Source organism: Quercus robur, chromosome 4 (genome assembly GCF_932294415.1).
Source record: "Quercus robur chromosome 4, dhQueRobu3.1, whole genome shotgun sequence".
NCBI classification, from domain to species: domain Eukaryota; kingdom Viridiplantae; phylum Streptophyta; class Magnoliopsida; order Fagales; family Fagaceae; genus Quercus; species Quercus robur.
Window position 1 is genome coordinate 80,294,393 of NC_065537.1, and position 14,617 is coordinate 80,309,009.

The 14,617-nt window shown below is 33.9% G+C and overlaps 1 protein-coding gene across 1 annotated transcript; it reads right to left on the reverse strand.

The window, feature by feature from the left end:
• Positions 1 to 972: 972 nt before the first annotated feature.
• Positions 973 to 3,928, reverse strand: LOC126722728 (uncharacterized). The gene is made up of 3 exons (XM_050425878.1): positions 3,470 to 3,928; positions 2,845 to 3,378; positions 973 to 2,244 (listed from the first exon to the last, which is right to left on the reverse strand). The coding sequence occupies exons 1-3, from the start codon at positions 3,926 to 3,928 to the stop codon at positions 973 to 975; spliced, it is 2,265 nt and encodes a 754-aa protein (XP_050281835.1).
• Between the last annotated feature and the right edge of the window lie 10,689 nt (positions 3,929 to 14,617).

Here is a 14,617-nt window from a genome sequence, read left to right on the forward strand (position 1 = left end):
TAACTTATAATTGATGTAATATAAATTTTAGAATAAAATTTAGCTTTAAACAAATTTGGCATTATCATTTTCAACTTATTATGTGGCAATTTATAAAACTACCCATATGTATTATTTAAAAAAGTTATATGACCTATTAACAAAGTCATATGACTAAAATTACACTTGAATTGTTTCTTTACTCGCCACGAAATAAATTGAAAAAAGAGAGTTACAAACATATTTGGAACAAAAAAAAATTTCTAACTTTTATCATTACCACTATTTTTATTGTACACCAATTATTAAAATAAAATTTGTTGTACAATTGGATTTTTTTTTCCCTTTTGAGTTAATGGTAAATAATAAAATGATATTAGAAATGGGTCAAAAGAGAAGTAATAAGAGCATCCACAGCAGTGGAGCTAAAAATTTAGCTTTTTAGCTCCACCAAAAGTTACTTTATCTATTTTACCTACATACATGCTGCAGCAGTGGATCTATTTTAGCTTTCCACACAATAAAATAATATAAACATCACAATAAAATAATATATCCACTACAATAAAATAATATATCTTATATAATAAACAACAACCACAACCACCTTCAACTGCCACCGCCACTGGCGTCGCCACCGCCGCCGACGACTTTTTTTCCACCGCCGCCGCCGCCGTCGCATGATAGCAAATAATCGTCTAGTGTTATATTTTTTTTTTACTAAAAAAAATTTCCAATTATCATGATAACGTATTATCGTCTCAATTATCCGAAAGCAACCTTGGAACAATGTGAACTATAAAATGAAGGAACTTTATAATGTAGTCCATAGATTTATAAGAAAACATATAAAATAAAATACATATTATAGCAAGAACAATGTAGTCCATAGATTTGCTCACATACATAACTCAAACCAAATTACAATAAAACTCACACACTCGCACAAGTTCGACCGACTCATACTAAACCCACATACAAAAAAGAAAGTTCCTACGACTCGCCTTGCAATTGCCATAAATGTTCAATAAGGTCCGACTGGAGTTGAAAATGAATTTCTCGATCTCTAATGCGTCCATGCCTCTCAATGTATGACAAAAATTCATCACTTTGTTCACATAACATTTGCAAAGGAGGATTATCCACTCCATCATTTTGTTCATAATCCAAATCTACCACTTCATTATCATTTCGCTCATCTTCTCGCTCATCTTCAACAATCATATTATGGAGAATTATGCACGCTTTCATGATCTTTTTGAGTGTTTCAAGATGAAAAAATCGTGCAGGTCCACGGACAATTGCGAAACGTGCTTGAAGCACTCCAAATGCACACTCAACTTCCTTCCTATACGCCTCTTGGGCTGCTGCAAATAATTTATACCTATGTCCTTGTGGAGCTGGGATTGTTTTCACAAATGTTGCCCACTTTGGATATATACCATCAGCAAGGTAATATCTCATAGTGTAGTCATGACCATTAATTGAGTAATGTATTGTAGGAGCACGTCCTTCAGCAAATTCATTAAATACATGAGATCGCTCTAACACATTAATATCATTATTTGACCCAGGTAATTCAAAAAATGCATGCCATATCCAAAGATCATATGATGCTACTGCCTCCAAAATAATAGGAGGCTCACGAATATGACCACAATATTGACCTTTCCATGCAGATGGACAATTTTTCCACTTCCAATGCATGCAATCAATTGAACCTAACATACCTAGAAAACCTCGACGTTCACCGTGAGCTAACAGTCTAGCAATGTCTTCATTGTTTGGCTTTCTCAAGTATTCTTCAGAGAAAACATCAATTACCGCAATAACAAATTTTTTCAAACTTTCTAATGCAGTAGTTTCTCCAATCCGCACATATTCATCTACCAAATCACCCGATACTCCATACGCAAACATTCTAAGTGCAGCAGTTATCTTTTGTAATGAAGATAAACCAAGTTTGTTGGCACTATTTCTTTTTTGGACAAAATAAGAGTCATGAGCTTCAACTTGAGATTGAATACGAAGAAAAAGAGAACGATTCATCCGAAATCTCCTACGAAATAAAGCGGGTGGATATATTGGTGTGGGAGCAAAATAATCAAGAAAAAGCCTCTCATGCCCTACCAAATGATTACGTTGAATAGAACGACGACGACACTTAGGTTGTGATGCTTCCATAACAAGTTCTTCGATTATCTCATCTTCATCTGAGTCATCAAGAAGGAACTTGCGAATCACAAAGTGATTCATGGATGCAACCTTCAAGACAATTGAAAATCAATTATTACTATAGATGCAAGATTAAAATTAAGTGACATAAACCATATTAAAATGAATACAATTTATTTACGCACAAATCACAACACAAACACATACATCTAAAAATAAAAACTTGGAAATACTATAAATGCTCATTGTTCATAGATTTATTCTAAGACCTGTCATCTCAAAACCTAACATATGATACTAGGAATGTTCAATGAATAGAAATAATTGGATGAAAGACATTCATAGTGGCTGTACCAAGCATATGATACTAGGCACTCATAGTGGCTGTAATACTCATAGTTGATCAAATAATAGTTTCATTGAATCAAAGAATTATATCAATGCCTATCACAAGATCAAATAGAACTTAACAAAAGATAAAAAAGATTGCACTTCAAAGTCTTTGCTAGATTGCACTTCAAGTCACAACACAAATACATACATATAGTTTAAGATAATTCATCAAGTGACATAAGCCACTACAAAATACATAAACCACTACAAAATACATAAGCCACTACAAAATACATAAAAGTCTAAACTACATCCAAAATACAATTAAACCCATTAATTACGTGATCTTCGTTTTGCCATGATTTCCTCTTGGAGTTGTTCATAAAAAGCTTTTTGTGTTCCGGTTAAGCCACTTGTATCTATCATCATGATTCTCTCTTCCTCTAACCTTTCTTCTCGCTCACATTTTTTCTTCTCAATCATCATTCTTTCCTTCTCAATCTTAAGTTTTTCTTCCCTACTTTCCCTTTCAATTGCAAGTTTTTCCCCCTCAAAAGACATCTTTTCCTCTTCCAACCGAGTTACATCCTCAATCAATTTCAATTTTTTGTTCAAATATTCCCCTACATCTTTTCCGGCGGCTTTGTTCTTTCGGATGGCCTTTTCGGCCTTCCTACCAATTGGTCTCTCCAAATTAGAAGTGTCACCAAGTCCGGACCCACAATCCCCTTCACTAATAGATATTGCCTCTGAAGTTGGAGGCACAGATGATCTCGATCTAGCATTGTTAGGATCGGCAAACTTTGGTTGGTCCTTTAACATGAGCCAACAATGATCAAGAAGAAAGGGTTTCTTGTACTTCTCTAAATACAAAGCTTTCGCATTGATAATCTAAAAAAAATTTAAAACAAATATAACATGATTAATATCTTCAAACTATTGGTGAATGAACATTTTAACACTATTGTAATATAATTTATACCTTATCTTCTTCGGTTATACCACTTTGATGAAGTGCGTTAATTTGAGCCATACACCTAGCAAACTTATTTGTCTTTTCACTAATCGTACCCCAACGACTTAGTAAGGAGATAACAGTGCGTGTGGTACCGGATGTATTGTACTGCATAAAATATTCCCAAACTTTTTGACGAAAGGTATTTTGTGTTTGTTCATTACTGCTTATGGCATCAACACTAGTATTGAGCCATGCTGCCACTAAAAGTTTATCTTCCTCTACAGTAAAGTTAGAGCCCCGTTTTCCTTTTGTAGAAGAGGTATTTTCAACTTGTGGTGGTGGTGGAGGTGGAGAATCAGAAACTGATGTAGGAGTATTTTGAAACGTTCCCAAAAATTGAGAGTCAATTTCTATATCCCCGTTCATGATACCCGTGATAAATGTTAGGTCTCTACGTAACTCTGTGTCCCTACGTGACTCCATAAAATTAGAAAAAATATATATAAACTTCCCTGCACACAGAAAATTTCCAAACTAACATTTATATCGACACAACAAATTACATAGATAAATTACACAACAAACTTACATTTATATTACAGAGACATTTATATTACATTTATAGACAAATTACAGAGACCACACAATAAATTACAGTGACCCAATACATTCATGTGGTTTTATGCAACACAGTAATATGGTTTTGTGCAACACAATAATTTACAGAGATCAGGTTTTGTGCAACACAACAATTTACAGAAACCACCCATACAGAGACCACCCATACGTAACTCTGGCTCTGTGCAACACAACAAATTACACTAACAACAAAACATAAAAACTTTCCCGCACAAATTACAAAAATCACATAATCCAGACAAGAAATTTCTGCAAATAGAAAATTCTCAATTCAGAGCCCACATAATCCACACAACCAATTCCTGCAAACAGAAAATTCCCAATACAGAGTGCACAGAATCCACACAACAAAATAACAGAAAATTTCCAAAACACAAAATTTCCAATACAGAGACCACATAATCCACACAACCAATTCCTACAAACAGAAAATTCCCAATACAGAGAGCACAGAATCTATGCAACAAAATAACGGAAAATTCCCAAACAAAAAATCCCAAATACAGAGACCACAAAATCACAATAACCCAGAAAAATTAAGCTATGAAAAAATTCACTTCAAAAGAAAAGAGAGAGCACTGACCTGAAGTGGATCGGCTGGGACGGCGACGGCGACGGCGTGGGCTGGGCTTGGACGGCGACGGCGTGGAGAGCTTGATGAGTGAGATGAGAGCTTGCAACGGCGACGGACGGCGACGGTGATGAGTGAGGGAGATGAGCTGGAGGGCGATGAGTGAGGGAGATGCAGCGACGGACGGCGTGGGCTGGGTTGGTCTGGGACGGCGACGGCGTGGGCTGGTTTGGGCTGGACGGCGACGGACGGCGTTGGCGAGGGCTGGTCTGGGACGGCGATGGGTGAGAGAGATGAGTGCAATGGGTGAGAGAGAGGAGTGAGGGAGATGCGGCTGGGACGGTGTGGGCTGGGCTGGGCTGGGACGGCGAGGGACGGCGTGGGCTGGGCTGGTCTGTGGCGGCGACGGTGATGAGTGAGGCAGGAGTGATTTGGGAGATGAGAGTGAGGGAGAAGGAGATTGAGAGTGACGGTGAAGGAGATAGAAAATAAAAGAATGAAAAAAAAGGGGAAGGAGTGATTATTTTAATCGGGCTGTTGCTTAAAAAATTATTATTTTTTTTTTTAGATGAGTGCTACAGTGCACATCTATCTATAGATGTGCACTGTAGCAAATTAGCCAAATATTTTGGCTTTGGCTCCACTGCTGTGAGCTTGTTTTGCAATATTGGTGGAGCTAAAATAGCATTATAGCTTTTTAGCTCCACTGCTGCAAATGCTCTAAAAACTCATTAACTCAACTATTGTGAAAAATATTGTAAAGATTATTATGCATGTAGCATCACTCCTATGTGTTATGAAAAAGAAAGTTTACAAACACAACAAAATTTCTTAATATTTTTATAATAAACTTGTTTTGAGTTATGGTAGGTTCCGATATAACTTTTCTTATTATTTTTATTTTGACTTAACAATTCTATTGATACACCTAATTGGGAAAAATGGCTATATATCCTTTTTTTTTTAAGTATGCAGTAAAACACCCAATTTTTCAAAGTATCTAGCAAAATACCCCTATTTTTGGAACTCACAAAATTGAGTTCATGTAAAACTCGATATCATCAAAATTGAGTTCCAAAATAAGAGTATTTTGCTAAATACTTTGAAAAAAAAAAGTATTTTACTACATACTTTAAAAAATAAAAGATACTTAACTATTTTCCCCCGCCTTATTATATAACTTACCAAGGTGGAGGAAAAAACAGTGAGTCATTGTGGTAATAGAATCTATTCATTAATGAATAAACTATTTTTTTGGTAAACAAAATATGGGTAGAGGAAGCGACCAATGTGGCTTTTCTACCTAGGCGTAACCATAGTAGCATCCTACTCACTTTCAGGCGAGATCTCATACTCTCGGTCCATGAGAAACTCACTTACTCCCTCTGTCCCACTTTGTTTGTCTTGTTTGAAAAGTCAAACTTTTTAAGAGAATATCATTTATTGTCTTGTCTACCTTTTAAAAATGTATAAGTTTCCAAAATTACCCTTAAATAAATTTATTGTCTTGTCTACTTTTTAAATATTTGTTGGTTTTCTTTTCAAATAGTTTTGAAAATAAAATAAGGGTATAATAAGAATATTAGTAAATTAATAACTTTTATTTTTAGAAATATGACAATATTTTGAGACATTTCAAAATAGAATAGAGGACCAATAAAGTGGGACGGAAGAAGTATTATATTTGGACCGGTTAGGAAGGAAATGAGATATAAAAGCATCACTACACATTTAATTATTGTCACTCGGACACCTGTTGGGATTTGGGAATAGACCATTTTAATATGAAATTGGTTTGTCTTTTCTATGTCGTGGAAGCAAAGGACTCCTTATGGGAACATGGGAGGGAAGATCCTTCCACGTAATTACCGACAGAGAGGTTTGGGCTTTACTGGGACGTGTGCCATTCAGCCCTGTACTGTAGTGCCCACAGGCCTTTCAATGTCAATTTTGACCATCTCCTTATACCACACACAAAAAATGTTCATGTTGTTCTAATTTAGAGTGAGTTCTAGTTCTGTTTGAGGCTCACTCAGCTTAAAATAGACCAAACTTGTTGAGTAATTTTGTGACAATACCATCATCACAAGCCTCTTAGAATTTGAGTTTAACTTGAACACAAATTCCATGAATTGAAGTCTAGGCAAAAATAGATTGATTGTGTATTTTTTTTTATTCAAAGTATTTTCTTGTCAACCTATTTCAAATTTTTTATTATATTTAATAATTTAAATACTATTTAATTAATACATCATTTAATTTTTTGAGGCCAAGTTAAATCAAAGCAACATAGTTTATGACATAAATAGAAAGTCTAAAGCTTGTTTGGTAAAAATGTTCAAAACAAAAGTTTTTAATATTTAAATATTGAAAACTGTGGGTTTAAATAAAAAAAGCATATTTGATAGCGATATTTTATTATAGGTGTTTGAGTTACATGTTTTAAGGTGTTTAAAACATATATTTTGAAAACTCATCTATACTAATTTTTAGTTTTCAAGTAACAACAACTTGAATGGTCTTTTTGTAAAAAGTTGAAAATTGTGGGGCTCATTGATAATACCAAACTTTTTTTTTTTCATTTTCTCCCACAGGCGCATCTCTTTGTCATTCTCTCTTCTTTTTTTTTCTCTCTCTCCTTAAATAAAATAGTATTCTTTTACTAAACAATCATCACTTAAATAAATAAAAAAAACACATACACATGTTAAACACACAATTATATTTTTTACATTTTAAAATATGTTATTTGATATGGTATGAAATACATTTTTTGCATTATAAAATACTTTAAACTTATATTTTCACAACACTTTTTAAACCACAATTTTTACATTATCTTAAACACTAATATTTAAACGTTGCCACAAAACGGGCCCTAATTGTCTTTTGGAAAATAGGTTTATAACAACAAAGCATACTAGAGATGGACTTCTAAGCATTAGTATTGGTGGTGCTAAAAAGCTATATTGCTATTTTTAGCACCATTAAATACCAAAATGTGGCTACAGTTATGGTGCAAAACTACTTTTGACTGTGCATTGTAGCTCATATGTAAAAAAAAAAAAAAAAAAAAAAAAAAAAAAAATTATTATTATTATTATTATTATTATTAAATTGTTATGTTTACACTGCTTTTTAATAAAAAAAAATATCTTTTGGTTGTGTTTACATTACTTTTTAATAAAAAAAATCTCTTTGGGTTGTGTTCACACTGCTTTTTAATGAATTTTTTATATTATTTTAATCAAATAATTAAAAATATAGATCCATTGATGTTGGGTGTATGGTAAAGTGAGAAGTTAAAATAGATAAAATAGTTTTTTGTTGAACAATATTGTTAAATTTATGGCTCCACCAATGTGGATGCTCAACATCTACTAGAAACCACTAGAAGGTTCAAAACAGCCCATTTGTCATCTTTGAAATGATATGTGGAAAATCTAATAACTACTTTTATGTAAAACAACCAAAATGATCAAATGAAACAATATTATAAACGATGTCAAGAACGATTCAAGGTTCAAATTTTCAAGCATGATTCAATCAAATTCACTATTGATCAAGAGTTGAGTTTTGAAGAGCTCAAATATAGTTTCTGAATTTACCCCCCTCTCCCCTTAGCCACAACTGTTCAGATATAAACTGTATAAGAAGTGACCAATCAAGCAGGTATAACTCAAGTAACCATTGCATACACCGAAAAGACAGAAAATTACAAGCAAGCAGCCAAGCACCTCTCAGTTGTGGCACTCAACCTGTAGTTTGACATTTATGATTGTTGCAAAGTAACTAGAGACTTCTGGCCAGTAAAAAAGTGAAATTCCATGAACAAGCTTCTTAGCTGATAACCCAGAAATTTTAAGAGAAGTTTGGTTATGACTGGGATTATTAACTGGTTTTACCTTATTGATGTTGGTTTGTTACCTATAGTATATAAAGATGCTTGTGAGGCCCTACATGATTTCATATTAGACTAAGCTCCTGCCTCTCTCATCCATCTCAACACAATTACAGGAAATAAAAAGAGCGATTTTGTCACATTTATTTTTACTCTTATTTTCTAGTCCACATGTAGTATTTTTTTTATAAAAAAAGTCTCAGTGCAAAATGTCCCCATGTGAGTGATGCTGAAGAAGTGGAAATCATACAGGAAGGCTGTACTTTTTTTTATTAAATCTGGATTCTATGATCTCATCATTGAGGGTGAGAGTATGGAAGTTATGAGCAAACTCTCTATTCCAGATATAGACTGTTCACAACTCGGGCATATTTTTCAAGAAATAAAGATGTTGGTGGTTGGTATTCGCAATGGCTTTTTCTCATATGTCAGCCGATCTGGTAACTCGGTGAGTGAGTGACGCACTCTTTAGCTATGTTTGCTAAATCTATCTCTAATGAAGTAACTTGGATGAAAAATCCTTCTCCTCCTCCTTTTGCCTTAACGACTTTGTTTTGTGAATGATTGACTCTTTTCTCGAATAAAAGAGAGACAGAGAGACAGAGAGAAGCAGTTGGCCATTGCGTTGGTGTGCAAATTGGCAGTCACAAAAGGCAACTCCATAGCCTACTAGAAACGTGAGAACTTTCCCGTTGCTATTTAATTGGACACTGAAATTCTGAATTGCCTTTTTAAAAGTCACCGTTTCTTAATTTTCCATGGAATACGTAAGTTGTTGACTTTGAATTCATCCTAAAAACCTTTGAACGTACCGTTACACCCATAAATATTTTCTTTGACTTCTAGAAGTCCCATATCCCAGGACGAGAAATCAACCAAATGTTGGGAAACCATTTGAGGAATACGGAATATGAGTTGCCTCTGATACACCTTCCCCCAGTAAAGTTACATTTTCCCCAATATTCTTGTCCCATTTTGTTTGGAATATATGAGCCCGTTTGGATTGAGTTTTTTGATAATTCAATTCTCTGTTTCCATAACTCATAACTCAAAAATGAGGGGATCATAGTAAAAAGTTTGTTTAGCAAACAATAACTCTGTTTCCATCACTCAATTCTCTTATTTTTGAGTTATGAGTTATGGAAACTGAAAACAACTTTTGGCTGTTTTCAGTTTCCATAACTCATAACTCAATGGCAATATTATAATTAAACACACATAGGGGACCCACAGCCGCAACTTTTGACCACCTTTTGATTTTTTTTTTTTTTTGGGTTGGCGTTGGCTGTTTGTTTGTTTTTTTTTTTTTTTTTTTTTTTGGCTTCGGTGAGTTGGGTACTAAAAAAAAAAAAAAAACTGTACTGGCTGACAGGTGTGGGACCCATGAATAGTGTGAAAAAATTGAGTGATGAAAATAAAAGTGATGTTGCCAAATGAGTGTGAAAAAATGAGTGATAAGTGATGAGTGATGGAAATTGAGTGACGAAAATTGAGTGATGAAAAAAGCTTACCCAAACAGGCTCTATATTTCTCAAAATTCCTACACAATCAAGAAATATTCCAGTACTATTTTGTTCATAAGTTGCGTGGAATGTAATATCGTTGGCATAATAACATTGATACCAACGGCTATAAATATAAGCAATTAAGCATCATATACAAATCATTTGCTTCACTAATTGAGGACAAATTTTGTTGAGTGTTTTCTTTTGGGCAATGGAACTTAGGTACTCGTATAGTCGTATCTTTTAGTCAATTAACTAAAAAGAAAAGTAAAAAGGATGGGCTTTTGTTTTGAGTCTAAATTTAGGACGAGTTGACATGTCCAACTTTCCCTGATGATTTGGGCCACATTTCGAAGGCAAATATAGCTCGAACCTTGGATTTAATGGGCCTTGGGTCGAAGACAATATGTGAAATAGTTGGCCCTGATCTATAATGTGCTGCATGCCAGCTTTCATGCCTATTTATAAGAGACTTTGAATCCAAAAAAAGAAATCTCTCTCTCTCTCTCTCTCTCTCTCTCTCTCTCTCTCTCTCTCTCTCAAGACCTGAATGACAGAAAATAAACTGATTGAAATTTATTGGTAATAGACTTCATTTCTCATTTTATATGTTGGAGGCCTATTTAAATACTTCGTGTGTGTTTGGCAAAAATTATTATTATTTTTTTTTATGGGGGCAATTTTTTTTTTTTTTTGATGGGGGCAAAATTTTTTTTTATCAACTTATTTTACTATTCAGCTTATTTTTGCTACTATTCATAAGCTCCACTGCACTTTTTGGTACTATTCATAGGTTCCAGTACTATTTCAACTAACTATTACTTTTATTTATAATACTTTCAATAAAAAATTTTCAGTTTCAGCAAAATAAGTGAATCCCAAACAAATTTTTCAAATATATATATTTTCAAATAAAAAATTCTTAAATAGATTATAATTGATACAATAGCATAATATAACTCTAATTTGACTAGGATATCCTTAAAACACTTAAAATCAAGTCCTACAATTTCAAAAATAATATAAAATAACAAAAATTAAACCCATATCTTGTCTATAACATAAACGAAACGTGCAAAGATCAAATATATCATATGTACCTTTTGAATTTCTAGTATGACTTTCTCTTCTTACCTCTTGGTTGAATTCGAGTGTGTCAGATTTTTGCCAAATAGTGACTAAATTAACTCTTTTTTTTTTTTTTTTGATAAATTCAATAGTTCCAATGAAAAAGGGAAGATTTGAACCTTTATAGTATCCATTGAAGATACCATGAAGTACAAGTAGAAGTATTGTTATTGATTCCGTTTCGTTCCGGCCGGAAAGGCTGGAATATTTCATACTAGCATGCAAATTGGTACCATGATACCCAGTATTCCACATTGGGTCAAATTTCGGCCTATTTTGGGGTGTTCTGGCCATTCTAGCCAATTTCGGCCGAAATACAAATTTCAGTCGATATCAGATTTTGGCTTTATGAAAAAAAAAAAAAAAAAAAAAAAAAAAATCCTACCTTCTTCCTTCTACTTCTTCTTCTTGTTTTTTTTTTTTTTTTTTTTTGGGGCCAAAATCTGGTAAGTAGAAGGAAGAATGTAGGATTTTTTTTTTTTTTCCCCTTCTTCTTTTGGTGGGTTTCAGACCCTTCTTCTTCTCTTTTTCTTCTTTTCTTCTAGTAGGTTTCGGTCCTACTGCCAATCTGCCTTTCCTTTTTTATTTATGTGCTGTACAGGTAATGTATTTGACTATTTGTCAACCTCCTTAGAGCATTCTCATCAAAGGTTTCAAATGCTAAATATGCTATTTTTTAACATCTGATTCTAAAAATGCACACTACATTAAGGGTGCTATACTTAAAAGTTTTAACATCTTAACTACAGTAGAATGTCATCTTTGACATCCTACTGTAGCTGAAATTAGAAATATATATATATATATATTATCACTTCAATTGATAAAGAGAGAGAGAGATAGAGGGAGAGAAAGCAAGAATAAAAAATGAATAAAAATAATAAAAAAAATATTTAAATGAAATGGTAAAAAAATAGAAGTTTTGATGTTAGATGTATTGTAAAGTGATGTGTTAAATGTTATTAAGTGACTTTTTTAGTTGCTAAACTAAAATTTTTAAAACTCTTAACAGGAATGCTCTCTTCCTTAAATCTATGTCCTTTGTTTTAAATTTTTTGTCTATTATGTTTTTGCCAGCCCACATACTCTTCTCTTTTGTCACTTGTGTTTTAAATTTTGAATTTTTTTTTGTTTTGTTTTGCTTTTGTGAGCCCCACGTGGCTAACAATAAAAATGAATGTTCCACCTTCACCCTCTTCCACTGTTCCACCTACTAATATTAACATCAAGGTTTTTTTTTTTTTTTTTTTTTTTTTCATATTATTACTCTTATTATATTTTATAAATGATTGAACTTGTAAGGACCAGAAAATCTAGCAGCCCAAGCCCACTTAGAACAGTGAGTTGTATCGTTCAACCTTGGCCTAAATCGATAAATTTGTAAGAGAGAGAAACAAATAATAAGAGAGGGCTCTACCTAAGAATGAAAATAAGGAAGAAAGGACTAATATTATAGAATAGATGAGCAAATGTCTCCATACAAGCTGGCCCGAGGAGGCCAATGTTATACAGAAAATTGCACTGTTCATTCTCTTCTCTCAATGTTCTTCTTCCATTTTTATACTTGTCTCTGGATGATTTTCTCTAAAAACCATTTTTTTTTTTTTTTATACTCCCCCCTCCTTCACATCTTGACCTCCCATCTTTACCTACCCAATTTCTCCTAGTGACACTTGCCCCTTTACATATTTGAAAAAGGTGGTAGAAGGAATTTGCTTAGCTGTGAATTACACTGTTCAGGTCACTTCCTCATCAATACAGCTGATAAAGTTGTTACCCACCATTTTATGCGGAGGCAACAGGCTACTTTAAACTGGAAATTTCCCCTACTCTCACTGATTCTCTCTCTTCAAACCATTCTTCCTACCTAGAGCGCCTTTGTCTCATGCCCTCATCTCCTCAAGCAAATTTCCTCTCCGAGCACATGATACCCCCATATTAGTACCGCAACTCTTCAATCTTGTCCTTGATCCTCGGGCACCCACAGAACTGATACTTATTATTATTATTATTATTATTATTTGAGCTTAAAGATTACATATTAGTTGAAATATGTACTTATAACTTCTTAAAAACCCTTAATAATTTATTTGGGTTTTTTTTTTTATTAATAATAATATATTTTTTATTATGAAATAGCGTAACTCCAAAACTCCCTGAAATGGTACGCCAAAATAGGCCAGTACCAAAATATTCCATTCCAATGGGCAAACTGAAACGTGGTTCTAATTGGTATTCATAACATGTATGTAAGGTTGAATTTTATCAACCATCTTGTTGGTTTTATTCCGTATCAAATTTGCTTGTATTTTAGCAATTAGTAACCCTGTATTTAGATGGGAATCATGTAAGGGTAGTGAGTGAGAGAGTGTGAAGAAATACTCAAGATTGTGTAAGGATACAGAGACTCGCGGTTGGGACTCGCGACTGGCAAGTCGCCACCTGCAGCACACGAGTGAAGCGTGCAGAGAAGATGAACAGTCACGCTAGCTGGAGCACTAGAGGACAAAAAGTCCAGCTTGACTGTTTTGTTAACTCGCGACTCAGACAAGTCGCGAGGTCAAGCCGCCAGTCAGCTCTGTTTTGAAAAACCTAACTCTTCGCATTCCGCTTCACCCTAGTATAAATACCCCTTATACCCACGAAATGTAGAGAGCTTCCAGAGAGAATTTTGAGAGAAAAACCCTAGAGAAAAACAAGATTGACTCATCCACAATCTTCATATAAAGACTCTTCAAATTCCTTTACTCTCTCCTTCTCCATTGTTACATCCTTGAAAGGTACATTACCAAAACATTTTCTCACCATACCCATATCTGTGAGAAAGCTGTTTGGTGCTTTGGAAAACAGTTAAAAATGAACAAATTTCATATTGGTTGATGCTATGGTCAAGTAGCGGAATCTGTAAGCTAAAGAAGAAATAGGTTTGGCATAACCTCGTTGGAGTAGGAGCTTAGAGAGCTTAGGTACATTGGATAGATTAGGCTTAGAGGGTCTTCTGCTGTTCATGTATCCCAACTACATTCTTTAGTGGATTATTTACCGCTTGGAGAGCGGCGGAGAGGTTTTACGCCGAGGGCTTCGGTTTCCTCTTCGATAACACATCGTTGTGTTGTCCTTGTGTTTGCATCTCTCTTCCCTTAATCTTTGCCATTTAATTTCTATTGTGGATGTGATTTTATTTGGTTTAGATTGTTTTATCAATTCTGTATTAAGTTTATGTTCATATTCTGCACATTAATTGTTTGATATTAAGTTTGAATTGGTAATTTGTTAATTGGGGGTCTCAACATTCATAGTGTTTTATACACTGATTGAACTTTCAATGTAGAACTATAAAACTCTTGACAAGTCAATGTTTAATTTGTATTGTTAAACTTTTTTTCCCTAAAAGGATAATTTTTTTTATTAAAATAAAGCAGACCTTA